The sequence below is a fragment of the Acanthochromis polyacanthus genome, chromosome 11 (genome assembly GCF_021347895.1).
Source record: "Acanthochromis polyacanthus isolate Apoly-LR-REF ecotype Palm Island chromosome 11, KAUST_Apoly_ChrSc, whole genome shotgun sequence".
NCBI classification, from domain to species: Eukaryota; Metazoa; Chordata; class Actinopteri; family Pomacentridae; genus Acanthochromis; species Acanthochromis polyacanthus.
Genome location: NC_067123.1, coordinates 6,294,918 through 6,322,498, shown reverse-complemented (window position 1 = coordinate 6,322,498; position 27,581 = coordinate 6,294,918). Strand labels below are relative to the sequence as shown.

Genomic DNA, 27,581 nt, shown 5'->3' with positions numbered 1-27,581 from the left:
AAGTCGATCTTAGTTTCCATTAATCCAAATGAATTCTTGCAGCCATTACCTTCCTCTACACCTGCTGCTGAGCCTCCACTGCTGCAATGGACAGATAAACAAAACATTTCAGACAGCTACAGTTAATGACAGCAGGGACTCTGCTGGTTCTCTACATGAACAGAAAAGCAAATATATGTAAATCGGCAAAGAGGATCATTAACGGGTCGATGTGCTGCTCTGCATAGAAACCTATCAGACTGATCTGGATAATGGATCTGAGTGCTTCATTTTGTGCCTGTTAGTCCTTCACTCATGTGTTGAGAATACTCATTTCTGGATCCGCATCTCTTCAATTCTCTTACTGTATTCAATTCACCTCCTCGTCTCTATTCTCAGCTCAATCGACGACGTCTGGAACAAGTTTTATTTCAATTTACCCACTTGATGGCTGTGACGTCTTCATTTGTCTTTGGCTTTTTACCAATCTGCCCGTTTGTGTTTGGAATGCATCATCCAGTTTGAACATGCAGATGAATCCTCAGTGGTGTTTTCAGAAAAGACTTTGATAAATAAATCAAAATGAGGCCCGAACGTGAGTGTGTGAGCCTCAAAAGCTGCTCTGCTAAGGAGGCAAACCAGCACTAAGTAGGGAGTGGATTTAGAAAATAGATCTGTCGGAAGAAACAGATTCTTTTATATAATCCTCAGATAATTGATATGAGAGGGAAGGATGTTTTTAGAAAAGCTGATCATGTTTAGTATTGATTGTGCTGGTTGAGAATCTGTCCAGACCCCATTGTTTTGTCAAACTAACCTTATTAGCCTGAAGGACATAGCTGAAAATGGAAGAAGTGTCCCATCTTTGTGTGATTGAAAAGGCTGTCAGATGGAAGTGACTAATCAGATTCTAAGCGTGAATTAATGTGTTTTCCAGCAGCAGAAGAATAATGAAAGCTCAGGTCTCCAATATCAGGGGCCAGATGTGGAAATAATGCAAACACATGAAGACTACTACTTCCCATACAGTCCATATTATTGACATTTACGACCTTCTCACAGAACTACAGTTAATGGAAAAGAAAAAGTATTCACCCCACTTGGAAGTTTTCTCCTTTTATTGCTGTTCAACATTAAATCATGGTCTATTTATTTTAGAGTTCCACACAGTTAAAAAATATTTAATGTGAAATAAGTGACTGCATTGGTATTCACCACCTTTAAAGTGGCTCATCTCATTGAAGACGGGTGCAGACAGCTTTTAAAAAGTTTCAACTCACTGAATTTCTCTTGGAGTCTAGTTAAATTCATCAGTAAGAAAAGGAAGGAATGTGGAAATTGTGTAAATCTGACTAGAGCAGATTCTTAAAAACAAAGTGACCAATCAAGAAATAGACTGATGAAGAAGGGCCACCAAGACACCTATGACTCCTCCAAGAAGTTACAAGAAAGAGACTACTATTAGTCCTCTGGAGTTACAAAGTAGAGGCTAATTCAGGAGGCCACGAAGATACTTATGACTCCTCTTAAGGAGTTACAAGAAAAAGGCGGGTCAGGGAGGCCAACAAGACACCTATGACTGCTCTGATGGAGTTACTAGAAAGAGACAGAGGGAGGCCAGTGATTGGGATATATCTGCCAGTGATGGTTTGGTGGTGGTGTTCTGCCGCTGGAGAACATCTTTGGTGTTCTGGACATTAAAAGGTCTAATAACTGGCTGAGTGGGAACATGTTCCGTGTACAAACCGTGGGAGTGGAATTCAGACGCTCAGTTTCACAATGACTGACATTTATGAAACAGAACCAGATGTATGAACAGCAGCTGCTTTACAAATCTGATGAAAAGACAGCTAATGTGTTCTGGCCCAGATCTTTTGTTCTCTTTGGTATAAACGCTGTAAATGCTGTGATGGTAAATGATGGCAGTTCATGACCTTTGACATTCATTGAAGAACGGAACAAACAAACTGAGAAGCCATGTCAGTATTTCAGGTGTTGACGTGATTTGCAGTGACTAAACCAACCATTATTGACTAATCATTGGAGTGTCAAAGGTGAAGTCTTTGCTGAATTGTTTGGTCTGATTTGTTTTTACACTGATGGAAAACAAATGTTCACATTTAAGAAGCTGAAACAAGCTAACGTTTGGCATTTTGCTGGATTCATGACTCGATTGATTCGTCCATTATGGATTAATTTTCTCCAGAGACCTTTTCAGTGTAAATATTAACCAGGTGTATCGATGCTGCCTTGGTGCTGTTGCTTTCCAACTAAATGAGTTCACTGCCTCATTAATGGCTCTTCTGTCTTCTGTACATGAACACGACCTGCTCATCTATAACGAACTGGAAATCAAACTGCTTCAGTTGCTCTTCATGCCGATGTAATTAATGTGTTATGTGAGTCCTTGCAACTGGTTTTACTTTCAGAAGGTGAATATCTGTATTTGTACTGTATCTAATCTAATCTTGTGTTTACATGCAGTTTTTATTTTTGTTTTATATCCTGTTCTTTCAGTAAATTGCTTTTTAAAGCTGCTTTTTTATCTTGCTGTTTGGGTTATTTTTTTGTCATTGCTGCTCCCTGGTAGACTGTCAGTATTTACTTCCATGTCCCTCAGAGACAAGAGAAATCGCTTTAAGTGCTGCAATTCTGAGCTGCCACAGCTGTGCGGTGAAGCCATGCATCAGGAAATCAAAGCCATTGTCTGCTTGGATCGGCCGGAGCCAATAGTTTGGCCACCAGGTTGGAGAAGCTGGAAGGTTGATCCAATAACAAACCAGAATAAAGAGTAAATCTGGTCAGGAAAATAGCAGCACTTGTCCTTGATACAACATCAGACAAATAATAGATTGACCATTTACTAGCTGGACACATACCTGATCAGACATTTATTCTCTTCTTGATTTTTTTTTTGTTTTCGCTTGGATGAATTGTGAATGTGTCTGCACATGTGGAAAACATGGTATTCATTAAAGGTTTGGCCAATGGGTTTTGGTGATTGTAGCATTACAGGACAAATGTAGTGTTAGAAGGTAGATGTAGGGTTAGAGGGTAAATGTAGCATCAGAGGGTAAAGGTAGCATTAGAGAGTAAATGTAGCATCAGAGGGTAAATGTAGCATTAGAGGGTAAATGTAGCGTCAGAGGATAAATGTAGCATTAGAGGATAAATGTAGTGTTAGAAAATGTAGCATTAGACAGTAAATGTAGTGTTAGAGGGAAAATGTTGTTTTTGAAGGTAAGTGTGGCATTGGAGGGTAAATGTAGCATTTAAGAGTAAATGTAGCGTTAAAGGGTAAATGTAGTGTTAGAGGGCAAAAGTAGTATTAGATAGTAGGATGTACCGAGGCTCCACAAGCTCCAACAGATGTAGAAAACCTGTTTTCTCTGCATGATGTCAGTAAACGTATTATAGATCAGCTGTAGTACCTGGTTGTTCCACCAGGTGGAGCCTCTTACTATTTGATGCTGTAGAGACATGGACTGTATATAAAGATGGACGTAGCATCTGGCTCCAAACATGAAGCCCACCCGGAAGTGTCAAAAACTTGCAATATCACGCCGTCCGCTAGGGTTGGCTTCAAAAAGCTTTTGCTCCATAGACCCCAATTCATTTTTGGAAAAAAATTAATTTGATAGACTGATTTTCTACAGCTCAGGATTTTTTTCCCGTTAGTTTTCATGGTCAAAATGAGAGATCAGGTGGCCGATACTGAATACTGAATTTTAAATAAATCGTTAAAGTTGGCGGAGCCAAGGGGCGTGGCTATACTTGATAGACAGTCCCATAGACTGGTCCTGCCCCTGGTTGCTCTCCGGTCCAGTCTGTTTGATGACGCTTTTTACGTCACTGGCTCCAAAAAATCCAAAATGGCGACCAGGAAGTAGCAAAATCCGGGCTTCTTTTTCTCGGCGTTGAAGCCAAAAAGTGATGTCACGGTTAGTTCACGCCTGTGTAGAGACCAGAGGAGGCGTCACTGAGACTACAGGAAGTTCATGTTGACAACCAGAGAGCATTGTGGGAGTTTAGCTGGCAGCAGGCACCATGACGAAGACTTCCGGGACAGTTAATGACCTCGGACCAGAACAAATGTTGAAGAAAAACTGGGATCAACTAGGACAGAGTTCATAGATCTGAGTGGTGTATATAACAGATCTACCTGTACAGCCTAAGTCGTGGATCTGTTGACTAAAACAACATCAGCACAGGACACATATCTACTGTACTTTATTTTTGTTCTTAATTGTTTATTAATTGATAATGCTGCTAGTTATTAAGAAAATTATTCAAAATTTACTGTCTTGTCACAAACTGTGTATCAACTCCTTCAAAAGATCCATTTCAGAAAACAGGACTTTGAATTTATTGACTAAACTTTTAACTGTATGTCTCATTTACAACCTCACACATAGATGGAGTAGTAGTTGTAGTTTTGAGCCTTAATGCTGCTCGGTCAGCGAGGATAAAGCGTCTCTTAGAGTTCTTCAGCCCTAAATGTTTCCATAAAGCTCAGTTCAACCTAGTGGAGATCCAGTCAGCTTTAAAAACAGACTGTCACAGATGATAAGGAGCTCAAAATACTGGAAAAGACCATCAGAGAAAATCAGTTTGATCTCTTCCAAGAGCCTGACAGGTGACTGAGAGCGAATGCAGGATTTACTTTCAGCTTTGATGGTATTATTGTTGATGGTTTCCTTTTCAAATCTGTCTTCTGACATTTGACGGGGTTAGAAGCAGAGTGGTCTAACCTACAAAAAATCCAAACTGAGTTTTCTGTAACTTTCTGTCATGTTTCATGGTCTAGGTTTCAGTGGCAAAGCAGTCTAACCTACAATCCACATGTGGTGTTACAGTGAATGTTAGACCATTCTTGAAAACTCAAAACTTTGAACCCATTTTTCTCCAAAACTACAGAAAGTGGGTCAGACCACTCTGCTACCAAGTGTCATAGAAAAATAACTAACTACACAGCTTAGGTCATCAAAGGAGCAAACAATGTGGCTAAGTCATAGAGGAAGCTAACTGCACAGCTAAAGTTATCAAAAGTAGCTAATTATAGAGCCAAATCCATACAAAGAAGCTAACAGACAACACAGCTGAATAACTGAAAATCAGATAATTATGCAGCTGAAGTTACAGAAAAAAAGCTAAATACACAGCTAAATTAATACAAAACCGCTAAATACACAGCTAAATTAATACAAAACCACTAAATACACAGCTAAATTAAGACAAAAGCGCTAAATACACAGCTAAATTAATACAAAACAGCTACATACACAGCTAAATTAATACAAAAAAGCTAAATTAATACAAAAAAGCTAAATTAATACAAAAAAGCTAAATTAATACAAAACAGCTAAATTAATACAAAAAAGCTAAATACACAGCTAAATTAATACAAAACAGCTACATACACAGCTAAATTAATACAAAACAGCCAAATACACAGCTATGGCCCTAAAAAGTTGCCAACTACATATCTAAAGTCATAGAAAACCGCTAACGACACAGCTCATTCAAAAAAAGCCAACTACAGACTTAAAGACATAAGCAGAAGCGAAGTATACAGCTAAAATGATAAAAACAACTAAAATGTGACGCAAAAATGACCAAAATGGGACAAAAATAGCAACCAAAATATGACCAGATTTTGATGCAAAATTAACATAAAAAGATGCAAAACAACTAAAATGTTCCACAAAAAAACACAATGGGAGAGAAAATGACTAGATGTGATGACAATGAAAACAAATAGATGCAAAACAACTAAAATAAAAAGAATGTGACAATAATTACCAAAATTGCATGCAAAATGACCAAATTGTGATACAAAATCAGCACAAAAAGATGCAAAATAACTAAAATGTGACAAAATAGCCATGATGTGACAAAAAACAACCAAAATATGGTACAAAACAACCAAAGTTAACACAAAATGACCAGATTGTGATGCAAAATTAACGTAAAAAGTTGCAAAGCAGCTAAAAGTTCCAGAAAATAACTAAAATGTGACAAAAACCTACACAAAATAGATGGAAAACAACCAAAATATGATACAAAACAGCCAAAATATGATACAAAACGATCTAAATTTTATGCAAAGTGACCAAATTTTTCGAATCACTTTGTCCTTCTGTCATTTCTGACCTTCCCTGAAAATTTGATCCAAATCCGTTCATCCGTTTTTAATAATGTTTCTAACAGACAGACAGACGCTAATCGCCACATAACTACACATAATATAGATGAAAACACCTCCTGTGTTTCTCAGATCTCACTTTCTCTTTCTCAGGTTACGTCCAGGCGTCTAAGCGGGATAAGAAGTTCGCCACCTGCGCTCCGAACTTCTCGTACGCGTCGCTGTGCGAGTGTCTGCGCCGAGCCTTCATCTACCGGCAGCCGTCGCCCGTGGAAACCGTCCTGTTCAACAGGAAGCAGGGCCGACAGGTGGGACAGGTTGCCAAGCAACAGGTGGCCAGCCTGGACTCAGACAAACCAATCCTGGGCTTCAGAGCAACCAACGAGAGACTGTACATCCTGACCTCCAGTAACCTGTTCGTTCTGAAGGTCAATAACAATTAGATCTGGGATGCTGGGACTAGTGTTCATCTCACGACCTTCTAAGAGCGCCACCATTCCAAACCGCTACATCTCAGTAAATCGTGTTTTATCTGTCTGTGAAAGTCTAAAAATAAAAATAATAAATTAAATGTTTAATAGAATGGATTTTTTTCAGTAGAATCGTTACAGAAGTGAATGTAAATGAATAAATCCTCATCTTTGCTTTCTTCAGTTCAACAATAATCTTCATTGGTGATGTCCTGATCCAATCTGAGTCGTTTATTATTGAACGTCTGCCGAGTCTCAGTTTGATGACATTTTTCTAGATAATGTACACTTCAAATTAAAACAAGTTTGTTTATAAAATGGATTTTAACCAGCCTGAGTTGATGTTAAAAGTCAAGCAGCAGCAAAAATACCTGCTAAAAGCAGTCAGTTTATAAAAGAGAATTAAATCGTATAAAGTGTGAAAACAAGGCTAGAAAAGAAAACGAGCTGTAAGATGAAAGCTTAAGATAAAACAAATGTAAAATACTTAACATTAGGACCATTACCAGCAACCAAACGGCTTTAAAAACCTCTATTTTCTTTAAAATGCCAGTGGAGGAAGAAGTTTGTATTGTGAGAGGAATGCTGTTCCAAACCTTTAATGCAGCTTCAGCAAGCGCTTCATGTCTACTTCATGTAAAGGTGTTAAAATCAATCCAGTGTAAATGTTTGACAACGGAGGAACTCTACAGCGCATTAAAGGCCCAATTTGTGCCCCTTTTAAGCAAATTTATCAAAGGAACCTCGTCGTGAAGCTCAAGTGTTGCGTAAAAAGCGGCGTTTTGATTCGCGTGGGAATTTTGGCGTTTTCGGCGTTGGATCATCTTTGTTCCACGTGATGAATTCAGTTTATCTTTCTGGGATCTTGTTGGTCTTTGTCGCTGTCTCCAGGAAATTCCTCTCTCCTCTAAAAAGAGTTTTTAATCATCCATTGTTCTGGGGAGTCTTTCCTCTTTAACTGGTCGTATTGAATGCAGCAGATGTTGGACTCCTTTTTGGGCAGATCCTGATCAGTTATGAAATGCTTAGCTCAGATACTCTTCATTATTTCCCATTTCATCCCATTAAAGCTCCCTGCTTTATTTCCTGCTGTAGTAATTCCTTGAAATCTGATCCATGAATGAAGCTGCACATTTCTCTGAATGAAATCCTGCTTCCAGGCCGCTCGCTTGTCGTATCGTATCAGACGCTCGTAGAGGAGGTGGACACCGAGGAAATCCCTCCACTTGGCTCATTTCAAAATCATTTCTGTGGAACTATGAAAGAGACGAATGTTCATTTCCATAAATTTCCATAAACATGTTTCACACGTTGCGCTGGCTTCTGTTGGGTTCTTGGACAGATCGGTCGGACTGGAAGCCTGAAATATCAGGAGGCCCAAAAATCCAATCAAGTCTTTTACTAATGTTTTTTTTTCTTCTTCTTTTGATGCTGAGGAACATTTAAATGGAATGCTGCTCGTCTCATACAAGCTGGGAGTAGATCTATAAATGCTGCAGATGGTGTCTGATACGTTTTCCCTCCGACACATTCAACTTGAGAAACCTGAGAGTTCACATTTTTAACTTTCTGTCCTATTTTTCCCCTGCAGCATTAAAGATGAGCTGCACAATGAGCACAAAAAAGATGCAAAACAGCAAAATGTTCCACAAAATAACCGAAATGTGACAAACAGCTACCAAACTTGGATGTGAAACAACTGAAGTCTGATACAAAATGACCGAGATTTAACGCAACATGACCAAATTTTGCTGCTAAATTAAGACAAAATGATGCAAAACAACCAAAATGTTCCACAAAATAACCAAAATGTGAGAGAAAATGACTAGATGTGATGAAAGTTAACACAAATAGATCCAAAACAACCAAAATGTGACTTAAAAATAACACGTAAAGAGGCAAAACAGTGAAAATGGTTCACAAAATAACCAAAATGTTCCACAAAATAACCAAAATGTGAGAGAAAATGACTAGATGTGATGAAAGTTAACACAAATAGATCCGAAACAACCAAAATGTGACTTAAAAATAACACGGAAAGAGGCAAAACACCGAAAATGGTTCAGAAAATAACCAAAATGTGACAAATAACAACCAATATTGGATTCATAATGACCAAATTGCCATGAAAAATGAGCACAAAAAGATGCAAAACAACTAAAAAGTGGCAAAATAACCAAAATGTGACAAAAAGCAACCAAATTCTTCTGCAAAATGATCAAATTTCGATGCGAAATTTACATAAAAAGATGCAAAACTACTAAAATGTACCACAAAATAATCAAAATGTGACAAAAAACTACCAAAATATGCTACTAAATGACCAAATTTTCATGCAGAATGAACAGAGATGATGTTTGATGTTTTCCTTAAACCTGAAAAACCTGTGCGTTCACATTTTAAACTTTTTGTGCTTTTTTAAAGACGAGCTGCGAGTTTGAAACCAAAATCTTGCGCATAAACAAACATTTGTGCTTCGTTTGTTCACCATTTTTGAGAAAAACCACAAAGAAAGCCACTCATCAAATCGATCAAGAAAGATTTAAGAGAGACGCTAATGGAGTTTTTTTGTTAGATTTTTTCAAACTTGCTTTGATTGCAACACAAAAGCAGAGCGAGACACACAAACAGGTGGAGGTTTGTGTAGGACTGGATTTGAAAAGGTAAAAGGCTTGAACACGACATCACCTGCGGCTGCTGCAGCGAATAGATCCGTATCTGAAGGGAACAATAGACTGAAACCGGCCTGTTTGTCGTCTGTTCAACTTTCAGAAATCAAACCAGTTTATCGATAAAGCGTTGTGTGAACTGGAACAACAGAGAGCTCCTCCTTGTAACTCCACTCTGAGCTCCAGTCAAAGGCAGCTTTTGCTATTTCATTCTTTCATCGGGTCGGGGCATTTTTTTCTGCAATTTGTGTCCTGGGTTCCCCCGAGTGCTGCAGCTTTCTGAGGCGTTCCTCTTTGCTCTGCTAAGCCACACAATAGCCAACGGCTAATCGGCCTTTTTTCTCTTTTCTCTCTCATTGTTTTGGAGGAAAATCCAGTTTCGCTGTGTTTTTATTTAATTATTGGTGTGCAATTACATTAGACCGCCCCGCTTGTTTTTATTAGCCGGACCAGCATCCCCAGATTACTTGTCAAAGCTGCTAATGTCTCCGAGGACGAGCTCTGTGTTTACTCAGAAACAAAGAAGGAAAAAAGCTTGTTGTGAAGCCGCCCGGCCACAGAGGATTAGACAATGAAAACTGGTAACTGCTCACCTGTGATAAAAAACAACCAAAACTGGATGCAAAACAACCAAAATCTGTCACAAAACAACCAAAGTTTGATGCAAAATGAATACAGAAAGATGCAAAACAACCAAAATGTTGAACAAAAGAACCAAAATGTGACAGAAAATGACTTAATGTGATGGAAATGAACACAAATAGATACAAGCAACTAAAATGTGACAAAAAACAATCAAAACATATTACAAAACGACCAAGTTTGATGGAAATTGATACAAAAAGATACAAAAACAACCAAAAGGTTCCACAAAGTAACCAAAATGTGACAGAAAGTGACTAAATGTGATGAAAATGAACACAAATAGATGCAAAACAACTGAAATGTGACAAAAAATACCATAACGTGAGGAAAGAACAACCAAAATGGGATGCAAAACAACCGAAACATGATAGAAAATGACCAAATTATGATGCAAAATGACACAAAAAGATGCAAAGTCACTATATGGTTCACAAACCAACCACAATGTGACAGAAAATTATTACGTACGATTAAAATGAACACAAATAGATGCAAGGCAACTAAAATGTGACAAAAAACAACCACAATGTTCCACAAAGTAACCAAAATGTGACAGGAAATGACTAAATGTGATGAACATGAACACAAATAGAAGCAAAACAACTCAACTGTGACACAAACATTACCAAAACGTGACAAGAAACAACCAAAATTTCATGCAAAATGACCTAATTTTGAAGTAAAATGAACACAAAAATGTGCAAAACAACTAAAATGTGGACCAACATCCCTAGAGTTCTTGTCAAAGCTGCTAATGTCTCAGAGGATGAGTGCTGTGTTTCCTAAAAAGCTTGTTGTGAAGCCGCCCAGCCACAGAGGATTGGACAATGAAAACTGGTAACTGGTCACCTGTGATAAAAAAACAACCAAAATGTGACTCAAAACAAACAAAATATGACTCAAAATAATGAAGTTTTGATGCAAAATTGACATAAAAACTTGCAAAACAACCAAAATGTGACACAAAATGACAAAAATGTGACAGAAAACAACCAAAACTTGACACATAACTCAAATTTGATGCACAATGACAAAAACCGATGCTGAATGAACACAAAAAGATGCAGAACAACTCAAATGTCACAAAAAATACATAGAAAACTGGAAGCAAAACACCCAAAATATGATACAAAATGGCTAGCTTTTGACACAAAATGACCAAATTTTGATGCAAAATTACCAGAAAAAGATGCAAAACAACCAAAATGTTGAACAAAATAACCTAAAGGTGACAGAAAATGACTAAATGTGATGAAAATGAACACAAATAGATGCAAAACAACTGAAATGTGACAAAAAAAACATGATACAAAACAACAATTTGATGCACAATGACTAAGTTTTGATGCAAAATGAACTTAAAAAGATGCAAAACGACTAGAAATGGGACACAAAAACAACCAAAATGTGACAGAAAATGACCAAATTTTGATATAAAATGACGACAAATAGATGCAAAATGACTAAAATGTGGAGCAGCAGCATCCCCGGATCACCTGTCAAAGCTGCTAAAAAAGCTTTTAGTCACGCCGCCCAGCCACACAGGATTGTATAATGAAAACTGAGAACTGCTCACCAAACCTTTCAGGCGGAAACAGCAGAACTTTATTAAAAAAGCTTCATTAAGAGCGACAGCCACCGAGCTAAAAAACTAATCAGTTCCTGTGAGTGCGTCTCGATCGCTGCAGGGTCACAAAAGTTGGTTCTGCTTCTGGATTAAAATCAAGTCTGCAGCAGCTGAGTCATGATTCAGAGCTGAGCGTTTGATCAAAACACGTCACAGGGGAACTTTCAGTTAGTCAGACGGCAAACCAGCTGAAAGCATCACTATTATGGGATGTATTGTAGTTTGAACAGCAGTTTAAGTGACGCAAAATGAACACAAAAAGATGTAAAACAACTCAAATGTGACAGAAAAGAACCAAAATGTGACAGAAAATGACAAAATGTGATGAAAATGAGCACAAAAAGATGCAAAAAAAACCTCAGATACGACACAGAAATGATCAAAATGTGACAAAACAGCCAAAGTTGAATGTAGAACAACCAAAATTTGATCCAAAATGAACAAAATTTGATGCAAAATGACAAACTTTGAATGCAAAATGAATTAAAAAGATGCAAAACAATTGAAATATTCCTCAAAATAACCAAAATGTGACAGAAAATGAATAATTATGATGTAAAACGAACACAAATAGATACAAAACAACTAAAATGTGACAGAAAACGACCAAAATTTGGTGCAAAATGACCAAAATTTGGTGCAAAATGAGCACAAAAAGATATAAAACAAAACAATTCCATCCATCCAGGTGTCACAATCTAAACACTAAATCTGGTTTCTGTTCATTTTCTCCATAAACAACTTTGAGCATCAATATTATGGGATGTATCACAGTTTGAACAGCAGCTTAAGTGATGCAAAATGAAGACAAAAAGATGTAAAACAACTAAAATGTGACAAAAAAATATCAAAATTGGATGCAAAGAATCAAAATGTGATCCAAAATGACCTCAAAATGAACACAAATCGATGCAAAACCACTAAAATGTTCAACAAAATAACCAAAATGTGACAGAAAATGACCACATTTTGATATAAAATGAAGACAAAAAGATGCAAAACAACCAAAATGTGATGAATGAATCAAAATATGACCAAAAAAACAACCAAAATTGGACGCAAAATGACTAATTCTGATGTAGAATGACCAATAGTGATGCAAAATGAACGCAAAAAGATGCAAAACAACTAAACTGTGACAAAAACTGACCAAAATGTGATGAAAAACACTCAGAAAATTGGATGCAAAACGACCAAAATATGACACAAAATGACCAAGATTTGATGCAAAATGACCAAGACTGAAGCAAAATGAAAACAATAAGATGCAAAATAGCCAAAATGTTACACAAAATAACCAAAATGTGACAGAAAATCATTAAATGTGATGCAAAATTAGCAAAAAAAGATGCAAAACAATCAAAATGCTACACATGATGATCAAAATGTGACAGAAAACAACCAAAATTTGATGGAAAATGATCACAAAAACAAGCAGAACAACTGAAATCTGATACGGACTGACCAAAATGTGAGAGAAAATGGTTGAATGAGATGGAAAGACCACAAAATGACGCAAAACAGCCAATGATGATTAACACAACTCTGGAGGGAGAAGCCAGTACGAGCAAAGCAATAAACATCGCTGGGGTGGTCCAAACTATGAGACATCCCATAATACTGATGCTCAGAGCTGCTTGTAGAGAAATTGAACAGATTGTGACACCTGGAGTGGATGAAATTGTTTTGTTTTGCTACGTTTTGTGGTCATTTTTAATGAATTTTGCTCGTTTTGTGTCAGATTTTGGTTGTTTTGCATCATTTTGTGTTCATTTTCATCAAATGTAGTCATTTTCTGTCACATTTTGGAAATTTTGTGGGATATTTTGGTCTTTTCGTGTTAATTTTGCATCAAAATTTGGTTATTTTGTACCATATTTTGGTTGATTTTCATCCAATTTTGGTTGTTTTTGTCACATTTTTGTGTTACATTTTAGTTGTTTTGCATCATTTTGTGTTTATTATGCATCCCTTAATCTGCTGTTCAAACTATGATACATCCAATAATACTGATGCTCAAAGTTGGTTGGAGAGAACATGAACAAAAAACAGATTTAGTGTTCAGACTGTGACACCCGGATGGATGTAAAACTGATCTAGTTTCAGTTTTTACCAGAACTCGTCTGTTTTTCATAAACACGACAGCATTTTATTACAAAGCCTTTTAATAAGCTGACTGGAGTTCTGTAAACTGTAATTTTCTACAATAACTAAACTAAAGTATTAAGAATAACAGTGAGTCAGTGAAGATGAAGTTGTGTAAAAGCTTTTCTACAGTAAAAACTCCATCATCTGTGCAGTTTGATGTTATTCTGGGAGTCGTGAATCCACCGTGATCCTTTGACACCACAACCGTCTAGTTACTGTCCCTCCATGGACCGGGGAGGAGCTCTATTCATTACAGGAGAATGTGCAATCAGCTCGCTAATATTTAACCTGTACGAAGCTCCCGCTGCAGAAATACGTGGTTTAAAAGGTGATAATTACAGCTGTGGCGTCGCAGAGAGACCGGCTTTAATCACAAACTCACTGTTTTTTCATGAAGCTCCTGTCTGCCACAAACTACCAGGAATCAGTGCTTTAACTGTGACAGGAGTCCAGACTAATGTGAGTCAGAGGAAAGATATCACATTTACATGCTGGGTTCTTTGGGGTTTCTTTTATTTATGAAACCTTGAATGCTTTTATGTTGAACACCGGTTGTTATACTCACATTCTCAGTACAAACCAACATCTCTTTCTGCTGTGATTAACCCTCCTGTTGTCCTCATTTACAGACACCAAAATATTCTTTCCTTGTCTGAAAAAAAATCCAAAAAATTCAGCAAAAAAATTCCCCAAATTTCTCAAAATTTGTAAAACCTTCAGGAAGAAAACTCTAATAATTCCTTAAAATAATATATATTCCAGCTGTAAAGCACAAAATCTGTCGTTTTCCTCTCTCATTATATATACAGCTGCTTCATATGATGATGCTGCCACCACCGTGCTTCACATCATGATGCTGCCACCACCATGCTTCATATAATGATGCTGCCACCACCGTGCTGAATATAATGATGCTGCCACCACCGTGCTTCATATAATGATGCTGCCACCACCGTGCTTCATATAATGATGCTGCCACCACCGTGCTTCATATAATGATGCTGCCACCACCGTGCTTCATATCATGATGTTGCCACCACCATGCTTCACGTCATGATGCTGCCACCACCGTGCTTCATATCATGATGCTGCCACCACCATGCTTCATATAATGATGCTGCCACCACCGTGCTTCATATAATGATGCTGCCACCACCGTACTTCATATAATGATGCTGCCACCGCCGTGCTTCATATAATGATGCTGCCACCGCCGTACTTCATATAATGATGCTGCCACCGCCGTGCTTCATATAATGATGCTGCCACCACCATACTTCACATAATGATGCTGCCACCACCGTGCTTCATATAATGATGCTGCCACCGCCGTACTTCACATAATGACGCTGCCACCGCCGTACTTCATATAATGATGCTGCCACCGCCGTACTTCATATAATGATGCTGCCACCGCCGTGCTTCATATAATGATGCTGCCACCACCATACTTCATATAATGATGCTGCCACCGCCGTGCTTCATATAATGATGCTGCCACCGCCGTACTTCACATAATGACGCTGCCACCGCCGTACTTCATATCATGATGCTGCCACCGCCGTGCTTCATATAATGATGCTGCCACCGCCGTACTTCACATAATGACGCTGCCACCGCCGTGCTTCATATAATGATGCTGCCACCACCGTGCTTCATATAATGATGCTGCCACCACCGTGCTTCATATAATGATGCTGCCACCACCGTGCTTCATATCATGATGTTGCCACCACCATGCTTCACGTCATGATGCTGCCACCACCGTGCTTCATATCATGATGCTGCCACCACCATGCTTCATATAATGATGCTGCCACCACCGTGCTTCATATAATGATGCTGCCACCACCGTACTTCATATAATGATGCTGCCACCGCCGTGCTTCATATAATGATGCTGCCACCGCCGTACTTCATATAATGATGCTGCCACCGCCGTGCTTCATATAATGATGCTGCCACCACCATACTTCATATAATGATGCTGCCACCACCGTGCTTCATATAATGATGCTGCCACCGCCGTACTTCACATAATGACGCTGCCACCGCCGTACTTCATATAATGATGCTGCCACCGCCGTGCTTCATATAATGATGCTGCCACCACCATACTTCATATAATGATGCTGCCACCGCCGTGCTTCATATAATGATGCTGCCACCGCCGTACTTCACATAATGACGCTGCCACCGCCGTACTTCATATCATGATGCTGCCACCGCCGTGCTTCATATAATGATGCTGCCACCGCCGTACTTCACATAATGACGCTGCCACCGCCGTGCTTCATATAATGATGCTGCCACCGCCGTGCTTCATATAATGATGCTGCCACCGCCGTGCTTCATATAATGATGCTGCCACCACCGTGCTTCATATCATGATGTTGCCACCACCATGCTTCACGTCATGATGCTGCCACCACCGTGCTTCATATAATGATGCTGCCACCGCCGTACTTCACATAATGACGCTGCCACCGCCGTGCTTCATATAATGATGCTGCCACCACCGTGCTTCATATAATGATGCTGCCACCACCGTGCTTCATATAATGATGCTGCCACCACCGTGCTTCATATCATGATGTTGCCACCACCATGCTTCACGTCATGATGCTGCCACCACCGTGCTTCATATCATGATGCTGCCACCACCATGCTTCATATAATGATGCTGCCACCACCGTGCTTCATATAATGATGCTGCCACCACCGTACTTCATATAATGATGCTGCCACCGCCGTGCTTCATATAATGATGCTGCCACCGCCGTACTTCATATAATGATGCTGCCACCGCCGTGCTTCATATAATGATGCTGCCACCACCATACTTCATATAATGATGCTGCCACCACCGTGCTTCATATAATGATGCTGCCACCGCCGTACTTCACATAATGACGCTGCCACCGCCGTACTTCATATAATGATGCTGCCACCGCCGTGCTTCATATAATGATGCTGCCACCACCATACTTCATATAATGATGCTGCCACCGCCGTGCTTCATATAATGATGCTGCCACCGCCGTACTTCACATAATGACGCTGCCACCGCCGTACTTCATATCATGATGCTGCCACCGCCGTGCTTCATATAATGATGCTGCCACCGCCGTACTTCACATAATGACGCTGCCACCGCCGTGCTTCATATAATGATGCTGCCACCGCCGTGCTTCATATAATGATGCTGCCACCACCGTGCTTCACGTCATGATGCTGCATTTCCCCGACAAGTTTTATTTAAAAAAAGTTTTGCTTGTGTTAAAATAACCGTTCCCTTCATGCTTTTATTTTGAAGGTGATATTTAGAGTTATTTCACAGTTGTTTGTTTGCTACATAATTCCATGTATCTTGCTTCATAGTTTTGATGCCTTCAATGAGAATCTACAATGTAGAAAGCAGTAAAAACCATTGAATTAGAAGGTGTGTCCAAACTTTTGACTGCTAGAGCATGTCCACGTACGTTTTGGGCTGGGAGCTTTCCAGCTGTAAAACACAAAATCTGTCACTTTCTCCTCTCCCTTCTCAGTCTTTGGAGATGGAGCGACTTCTCTTTGAACAGATTCTTGCCACGGCTGGTTTCCTTCTATGTGTAATTATTCATAAAAGCTCCGGCAGAAGAGCTACAATTACGCCACCTCTTGTCTTTGTTGCTCTCCAGGAGTTCTAACGAGCTTTACGGCGGTCATCACAGAGCGCCACAAACACATTCAGTTCAGAGTTAATGAGACAGAAACCTTACTATCTCTGTACATCTACCTGCATATGTTCCGCTTCTCTGCTCCTGATCCTGTAATTTCATTTTCCTGACTGTATCGTGGCCTCTTCAGTCTTTTTACTCCCCGTTAATCAGTCTCTCCTTTGTTCTTCATGTGTTTTGACACCTGATTAAACTAAATTCAGGCTCTGCTCTGTTGTTTAAGTTCCAGAGGGCACTGATGTGATTCATCTAATACTCGGTCTGCATCCCGCTGGCTGTCTGGTAATTATATCCTGTCATTTTTAAGTGGTGATCCACAGGTTTTTTTTGTCTCTTTGATTCTGTCCTTGCTGCTAATGGATAATTGCTGCAGTGATTCTACTCTCCAGCAAATCACCTGTCAGCTGACTTTCAATGTGTGTTCATTAATGAAGTTTGACAAATTGTCCTCACTCTTTCAGATAAAATTAAGGTCACAGGGTTGTAGTTATTGGCTAAAGTCACATAGTGGTAGCAATTTAGGCAGAAAATTCATATTTGTAACATTTAACCTGCAATGCACAATGTCTTTTCTCCCTTTTTGAAATAATTATGAACTCAATTAACTGATTAGGTGTATTAATGTGATCTATGACATCAAAAGCTGTAAAAATGCAAATTAGAGTTGCTTAAATTGCACATTTTGTCAAGAAATATTCCATTTAATGTCACATATTTCAAAGAAAAGCAGTAACTCTTCTCGTCTGGAGGTCAAAATCAGAGAACGTTTGTCTTTTTTCATGTTGAATAGCGACCAAAGTTATTAGATGTGCTTTAAACCCTCTTTTATTATGATTTTATTCTAATTATTTAAAGCCTCCCATGTCCCCAGTATGTGTGTGTGTGTGTGTGTGTGTGTGTGTGTGTGTGGTGTGTGTGTGTGTGGGGGGGGGGGTTCGGCTCAAAATGGTGCAAAGATGTTTTTTGTTCTGTTCTAAACTGACTGTTTTAGTGTCCGTAGCTTTAAATAGATGAGCTGCTGTTGGCCCCGCCCCCTTCAGGAAGAAGACTCTCTCTTTGTCTGTGAGAATAATGATGAACTCAATTAACTGATTAGATGTATTAATGTGATCTATGACATCAAAAAACTGTGAAAATGCAAATTAGAGTTGCTTAAATTGCACATTTTGTAAAGAAATATTCAATTATCTGTGATCATTTCATTATTGTAAAATAAAGTTGGAAGTGTTCCTTTTAGTGACTTTTTAATAAATAGCAAATATGAGGCTTTTATTTTTCTGGAAGTAAAAGGAAACGTTGCTTATCCGTAGTTTCGCTAACTTAACTTTAGCTGCACTTTCACCATGGGTTGATGCTACAGGTACGGACCCGTACCCGTAGCATCTGTACTAGAGGTACGGACCCGTTAAGGTCACTGAAGAGCTGGCGCCAGTTAACTACTATTTGCTGCACATTACAGGCAGTTTATATGAATGAAAGTTAAGGATGTCGAATATGAAACAAACACTCGTGAATGGTGAGGAGCAGCTCTTTAATTCGGCATGAATTAAAAAAAAACACAAACTCGATTTACTGTGATATTGTGAGATTTGTTTGTGGTGATGTAACTTAGCCATTCAACAGAGTCCGCTAACATTAAAGTGACTGACGTGCAGTGTCTGTGTTGACAGACGCAGAAAATACGTCAGGGTTTTGTTTAGGTTGTTATTATGTAATAGTCTGTCGCTACTTTTGAAGGTAAAAAAATACTTGTAGTTTGCTGGCTGTTAGTTCTGCCATTTGTTTTGTTTGCTGTTTGTGCTTTATTAGAACAGGGTCACGTGAATAAAAAGTTTTGCTATTTTTAATAGTAGTGCCGATTTCAACCCCCAAATCGCTGTCCGTGAAAAAGTCAGATAATGATATTTATAAGACATTATGCATGATAGAAAAGAGAACAGCAGATGACTGACATGACAGGCTCGGCACGCAGATTCACCTCGAATCACGGAAGCGCCTTCATCACTCGGATTACCAAACCGGCTCATTAATATTTATGTACGTCGGATTACCAGCCAATCACAAAGCGTGTTCATCAGCCGGCTCATTAATATTCATGTCCGTCTCATTAATATTTATGGTAAGGGAAAGTGCCGTATCTGTAGGCCACAGGCTACGGGTCCGTATCTGCAGACACTACCTTCACCATGTTCCAACTGATAGATCATTTCTTTTATTTTAAAATAGCTGCACTTTCTTTGTATATTTGGTCATTTCTTATGTTGCTGCTGTTTCACTGCAATTATATTTTAATAATATCACTTTAAATACAGATAACTGAAAAGAAAAAAACTGGCTCTGAAATACTCAATGGACTGATGTGTCAAACTGAATAAGAATTCTTAATGATATAAAATGGAACTGACTGAGCCATATTAATTAAATCCAGATATTTCAAACTGAAAGAAACACAACATTGACTGAAAGATTTCAGTCAATTAAACTTTAAATTCATTTACCTAAGAAAACCATCCTTCAATGTCTTACCTTAAGATGACCAACATTTTAAAAAAATATATAGCTAAAGTAAAAGTTTCACACTAAAGATGAATCAGTGATGAACATTTAATGGTGTTAACTCAATTATTATGAAGAAACAGAAATCCATTTCTAATATTTCTATCAAATCTGTTTGTGTCTATAAAACACACTGGACATCAATAAAAATGTCTGCATAGTGAAATATATGAAGTCCATCTGTATTATGTGTATATACATAATATACAATAATATATATTATTTATAAAATGTGACTTTGAAAATGTAAATCAGACTGTAATAAGCGTGAGCTAGCTGCTCCACTTGCTCTGAATATTTTTGTTCTCATCTTTGTAAAGCCCAAATGAAAAATTAATCCATATTCTGGCTACATTACCGACAACAGCATCCATGGAGTGACCGGTGTTCAACATTAACTGGTGTTCCCATTAACTGGTGATATTCAGTGAGGAGGCAGCTGTTAGCATAGGTGACGGTACCGATGCCTGTTCAGAACACACAGATGTCAATAAACTGCTCTGAAATGTTCTTGTCAGCTTTAACGTTGTCGTTACTGCTCTGTTTGGACTCACGGCTGTTCAGTCCACCAGTAAAATACTCGGTTTAATGAGGACCTCCATCAAACTGAGTGGAAATATCGCTTCGCTGTGGTAGAGTGAAGATCTCCACCAGATTAACTGGTGGCAGTCTGTGGCTTCAGTCTGACAGAAACAGCAAGAGAAGTCCTACTAACGTTTTCAAAGATTACTGCGATTAACCAGTTGGACCTGAGTTGTTCTACTTTTAAACACATTTTAAGTAAAACAATGATATTATATAAACCATGTGACCACATTCTAACCAGAAATTTCACATTTCACAGTAATATGTCACAACAAAATTATGCTGATGGTTTGAACATGAATGTCCTGTGAATTTTTCTGAACTGCTGCATTTCAAATTCAATACGTTAAATACTGCGGAGCTGTTCTGGTCATAGTTTGATGTTTGTCTATTTAAATAAGACGGTGTAGCTACAGCGTGATCTAAACCTGCCAATACTGTATCAATATATTAATGTTAGACTGCAACACTTCAGCATTCTGTTATCACAAGGTTTGGTGAATTTAGTGTTAAATAGCGTGCACACCATGTGCTGGTCTCCTGTCTGCTGCTTTGACAGGAGTAAACAGTAAACTGCAGTAAACAGTGACCACAGCTCCACTGGGCCCAACCGCGTTGACGTAGTTTTTTTCATGCCCGACAACACATGACTTTTAAAATGAGAACCCCTCTTATTTCCAGTTATCTTGTCAAGACCGAAATTTATAGAACAGCAGAAATCTCATTTTATAGATGAAGCTGTCCCATTGTTTATTTCCTGGTCAGTAGGTAAAGGTTCCTGAAAAGCCACGCCTACGAAACATCTGTCTCAGAAACGCTGCTATCACCAGTTGATCTGAACACCGGAAGTTAGCCGACCTATCCAAAGTGCTAATGAGGTCTGCTCTGGCACGGATTATTACCGTCACACATGTAGCTTTTAAAATAAATCTTCTACAAGACACAGAGCTGTAGCTCCGTTTCAGGGTGAGCTTTGTTTCTCTGTGTGACTGTCTGACTTCCTCTAATAAAATTCTCCTGTTCACTGCCAGCTGCATATCTTTATATGTCTATGGCTACAGCCACCGATATATATCTATCTACTGATTCATATCTATGGTCCTATCTACTGATTCATATCTATGGTCCTATCTACTGATTCATATCTATGGTCCTATCTACTGATTCATATCTATGGTCCTATCTACTGATTCATATCTATACTTACTAGTCCGGTCTGATGCAGTCTCGATAATGACGTTTCATGAGTAAGGGGCTCGACACACGGGGAGAGACAGTTGAGGGGGGAATGTGAAAGTCATCGCAACAGGAGATAAACTGAACACACGGTGCGCGATACTTGGCAGCGGCAGGCGACGGCGACACACGGCGCGCTGTGCAAAAGCACAGATCGCTTGTCTCCCTCACTTCTGATTGGCTGTAAAATTGGAGGGATTTTTTACATTTTCAAAGAGTTTCATGACAGAAAAGCATAAAGATGATGAGCCAGAAGCTATTGCTTCATTTAGCCGAAATTTTACTATTGACATTGGCTTATAAAAGTTTACCCCGGCGCTAACCAACTCCCATGCAGCAGCTCTTTTATTTATATCACGATAGTCATTAAGGGAAGGATCATAGAGAATCTGGAAATCAATCACGGCTAAAATAATTTGCTCCTCTATGTTGAAAAGGGCTGAAAACAATGGTTGAAAACAGGAGCGGACTATTAATGTATAGGAGCAGACTGTACTGTGTAACATGCTGTAAGCTCATTGGTCAGTGAGTGAAACCCTCGCTGATTGGTTGAAGCTCCAGGCGACAGCGACAAAAGTTGAACATTTTTCAACTTTCTTGTATTGCATCGCAAGCCAGCGGGTGCACGTCTACGTGAACGCGCGCGAATTTTCACATGCACGAATGTCGCCGTCGCGTTGTTGGGAGGGGGGAAAGCGATGTTCGTCTCGTCGCACAGCAGCCATAGAAAATGAATGGAGCCCGACTGTAGTCGCTTCCCGTGTGTTGAGCCCTCAACACACGGGAGTTTAGTCTTAACTGGTTGTGCTTTCAATATTGGAGTTGCTGGGCTGCTCCTCTTCTTCTGATTCTTCTGGGACTCCCTCTCGGGCATTGCTAAGGACACTGTTCTCCATCCTGGCAAGCTCCAGTAGGGACTTCCCACACAGGAATAAAGCCTCACCACACTCATCTGCAGTGTCCCCATATCTCTCAGCCAGCATTAATCCTGTCCTAACTTGCACATTGCAGTGTTAGGATTTAATGTGAAATACTACAAACTCATCAGTACTGATGGAAATGGAGTCTTTTATGTAAGTTACTCTTTAAAAGCTAATGAAAAGCTTACATTTGCAGAAGATTGATGTTTTTTTTAACCAAATTTGAATATGAAATTGCTGTTTGTATTGAAGCGCTGCCAGAATATTTCATGGGTCTCTGTTTGACAAATTATGCCATCACTGTCTGTCTTTGACCCATTGAGGACAGTTATGAGTTACAGGTAGTCAGTCTGTGATTATATCTTGACTGTTTTACACTGAGTACCACTCATCTACGTTTCATTCTAAGTGGCTTGGGCAAAAGAAAGTCTTTTTTTGAGTGGTTCAATTTTAGCATTTGGCATATAGACCCTTTAATGACCCACGTCACGAATGACGTCACAGCTTTAGCTGGAGGCAAAAGAGGAAGCCCGCGGCCGTGACCGAAAGGCGAAAGACTGAAGGACGAGGCTCTATCAACTTTTCTAAAATGTCGTCCTGCTGTGTTTTTGGATGCCAGAATAGGAGGAATGACATTGGCGAACGCAAATTAAAGTTTTATAGGATTCCACCGAACACTCGTGCTCAGAGGGAACGAAGTTGTGGTTAAATGCACTGAGGCGAAAAGACTGCACAGAGACGATCAGCTGCAGTCAATTCCAGCCATTTTCAGTACAAAAAATCGCTAATATTCTATTTGTAAATAAAAAATATTGAATTCAATTCAATTCAGTTCAGCTTTATTCCAGACACTGGGTCCAAACACACACACCATAAGAACAAGGACACAACAAGACACAGAAAAAATACAATCAAAAACAATAACCCGTTAAATATGACGAGAAATACAGGGAATATTGGACGCACATCGCGAGGTGCATTTCCTTGAAAACGAACGATTCGTGGATTATATACCGACTGCAGGACATGTTTTGGACAAAATAGTTTACTGGCTTGTGTCGTCTGGATGTCCAAGGTTAGATTATGGCCGTTTTTTTGTGGAATATTTTCATCTGTGTGTAATAATGAACCCGGAAATGTGAGTCGCGCTGTGTACGTTAAAGCCGTGTATAGAGAAAGGATGGATGGATATTCGTTGTTTGTCGGACAAATGTGTTTATATTACCCGCTGTGGTAATCACATCTGAAAGTGGTTTATACCGGCGGATTCATGAGAATCTAAGCTTTCCATCGGCGTATAGTGTTTATATAATCGCGTTTGCAGCCTTCGGACATTCTTTAAATTCCTATGCAAATTAGTAGGTGTACCGCTGATGGTACACTGAAGTTTAACGGGTTAAAAATGCTCGAGTTTGCAGCTCAAACTCCCAGCGCAAACTATATACTCCCAGTCCCGCTTGACTTCTCGCTCCGCTTTTGCCTCCAGCATAAGCCCCGCCCACAAAAAGCATCACAATGTTTGTAAACAAATAAAGGGTCTATAGTGCAAGAGAAGATGGATGATATATGTTCTGTTTTAGTAAGTGATCAATGTAAATAAGTTTGCAAATTTTGTTTTATGGTTGACAATTTTAAGTTTGTCACTGCTTTTGTCATTGCCCCTAAGGGGCTCGACACACGGGAAGCGACTACAGTCGGGCTCCATTCATTTTCTATGGCTGCTGTGCGACGAGACGAACATCACTTTCCCCCCTCCCAACAACGCGACGGCGACATTCGTGCATGTGAAATTTTGCGCGCGTTCACGTAGACGTGCACCCGCTGGCTTGTGACGCGATACAAGAAAGTTGAAAAATGTTCAACTTTTGTCGCTGTCGCCTGGAGCTTCAACCAATCAGCGAGGGTTTCACTCACTGACCAATGAGCTTACAGCATGTTACACAGTACAGTCTGCTCCTATACATTAATAGTCCGCTCTGGTTTTCAACCATTGTTTTCAGCCCTTTTCAACATGGAGGAGCAAATTATTTTAGCCGTGATTGATTTCCCGATTCTTTATGATCCTTCCCTTAATGACTATCGTGATATAAATAAAAGAGCTGCTGCATGGGAGTTGGTTAGCGCCGGGGTAAACTTTTATAAGCCAATGTCAATAGTAAAATTTCGGCTAAATCAAGCAATATCTTCTGGCTCATCATCTTTATGCTTTTCTGTCATGAAACTCTTTGAAAACGTAAAAAATCCCTCCAATTTCACAGCCAATCAGAAGTGAGGGAGACAAGTGATCTGTGCTTTTGCACAGCGCGCCGTGTGTCGCCGTCGCCTGCCGCTGCCAAGTATCGCGCACCGTGTGTTCAGTTTATCTCCTGTTGCGATGACTTTCACATTCCCCCCTCAACTGTCGCTTCCCGTGTGTCGAGCCCCTAAATACGGACAGTTAGGTACTGACAAACGGCCACAGTCTTCTTACCGCAAAAGTACAAAGCTGCTCGTCTTCTCCTCTGGCATCAGGAAACGTCTTCAAAGCTTCTTCAAATCCAAACGAATTACAATCAAAAGATCAAACTAACGTCATTGGTGCATTCAGGTGCAGTCGGACAATGAAGTTGTGTTCAGGAGCATCGGAAATCAGAATTTCCAACGAAATTTTTTTTCCGTGCCCCCACGGAAGATCCGCCACTGAATTGAACACTTTCACATTTTTTCCAGTCTTATATCTCTCTCCTTATATCCCTGCTGCTTAATGGGAGAACTGAGCTGCAGGTTGTCCTGTCAGTATTTTGAATCGTGGTCTGAATGGTGTCAGGGTCGTTCTCAAACACATTTGGAGCTCATTGGTCAGTCTGGTACGATATTTAGTTTAGATTATATTCATAGTTCAGAAAACTGCCTCATAACTGTATGTTTAGCCGAGCATAATCAGCATGTGCAGGGCTACTTTCTTCTCAGTGTCGCGTTATTTGTTTTTCTATCTACTCTGTCCTCTTGTCTGTCCTTTGCCTCTAAACTGTTTTCTGAATGCTGAGCTTGCTTAGCGGCTACAATGCAGAGATTTCATTGGCTGAGTATCGTCACGTGGGATGCCTGAATTCGTATGTAATTGGTCTGTGTGTTTCCTGAGCTGATAACCAACAACGTAAACACTGGAAAAGCTGTGCTGGGATAATAGAAGCGACCCGTGAAATTTAAAATGTCATTACAATTTACTGAACGGGGGTTCCGGGGAACCTGTTGACCAGCCCCACTTGAAACTGGCCCACCGGGACCTTGCCCGGTATGCCAGATGGCCTGTCCACCCCTGGTTACAGTGTCTGTCGCTTTAAATAAAGTTGAGCTGCTGCTGGCCCCGCCCCCTTCAGGAAGAAGACTCTTCATTTGTCTGTGATTGAAAGCATGGATAAAAACAGTTCTAACAATTTCTCCAAGTGATCATTTCACACGGAAATATTGTTTTGTTCAACTCTTGCATTTGATAAGTTTGTCGGACAACATTATAAATACAATTTATTTGCTGCAAAGGTTGGCTTGGAATTCATGCGACTGCTATGTCTTAACTGGTTGCATCACTGTTTAATCCATAATCTGCTTTTTTACAACAGAAACAGAAAATGATGTGAATGAGAACAGCTTAATTATGATTTTAGCTGTATTAAAATATAGTTTATGTGAGCACGGAGAACAAGAGAGAAGCTAATGGATGTGAACAACGGCAACGACATGAAAACACAATGATGCACCCAGTCCTTGTTTATTGGTTTAAATTTAAGTTTCCACTTCATGACACGCCACTTCATGTTTTTAGTATCATTAACAGTCTAATTGGGCAACTGGTGACTCTTGAACAATACAGGCTACACATATTATATTACATTATACACACTTTGTATTTATTTATGCACGAAAAGATCATTGACTAATTTCGCTGCACCTTTGTAATGACAATACAGAAGTTCTATTATATACAGACAATGTGCATATTATTACCAGACAGTACACAATATGCAAGACATACACAGACTGAATAACACGAGCATTGACGCTAAGCTAACTAGCAGCTTGCTGTAGGTTTATAATTAACAAAAATGTATAAGAGTGGTGTTGATCCCTGAAAATGAATGACTGTTTTTCCACTAATGCCACCAGAAACTACTCTAAATGCTCCACCGGCTTCATAAGCAAATTATCTTTCCCCTTTCTTCACTCTCTTTGTGGTTTTCTGAGCAGAGCCTTTGGATGGGGGAGGAGGAGGTGTTCACAAAACTCAATGTGAAGCGCAAAGACCAAGGTTTCTCTCTCTTTGTTATTATGTTTGCACGTCAAATACATTTCAAACAGATTTTTCTTCTGACCTTCGCAGATCAATGCCACGGTAAATCAGAACATGTCGGATCATTACGCGTGGCATTAGAGCTGCTTGGAAAACACAGCGGCATCGATTTCCGAGCTTTTACAGGAACAACACAAAACCTATTTCCTGCAGGTCAAACAGTCCACTTACTGAGTGGCAGTGTTCCACACAGACAATAGATTACTGAAGGAGCTAAAGTTCTGCTTCCTTTAATTCCTTTTATCCAGATTACAACATATTCTACTGCTGCTGGAATCTGCTCTGCAGCCTTGAACAGTTCAAATCAACCTCGCTGAGAGCTTTCAGACTAGCCAGGAGTAACAATAGCAATACTTCTTTTTGAAAAACACAATAACTGTGACTAAGACTGAAAGAACTGAATGGTTTGGTCCCCAGAAAATGAGTTGCATTTACTTTGGTGACGATGAGGTTGATGTTTTTAGATTTAAATAATGGATTTTTCACAATATTGAGATTAAATGCAATTAAATTTGGTCAGAACAACAGTTTTTACTACTGAAAGTAAATCATGAG

At 39.4% G+C, this 27,581-nt stretch overlaps 1 protein-coding gene across 4 annotated transcripts in view; it reads left to right on the top strand.

Annotated features, from left to right (window-relative positions):
- The window catches only part of nudcd1 (NudC domain containing 1), a 117,844-nt gene that overhangs the window by 70,372 nt on the left and 19,891 nt on the right, over nucleotides 1-27,581 (top strand). Inside the window, exon 10 of one of the 4 annotated variants that reach the window (XM_051955516.1) lies at nucleotides 6,278-6,695. The exons of the other annotated variants lie outside the window; for them this stretch is intronic. Within the exon in view, the coding sequence (XP_051811476.1) occupies nucleotides 6,278-6,567 (290 nt within the window). The 3' untranslated portion in view covers nucleotides 6,568-6,695. Of the gene's footprint in view, nucleotides 1-6,277; nucleotides 6,696-27,581 lie in introns of those variants that run through there. 4 annotated transcript variants of the gene reach the window in all.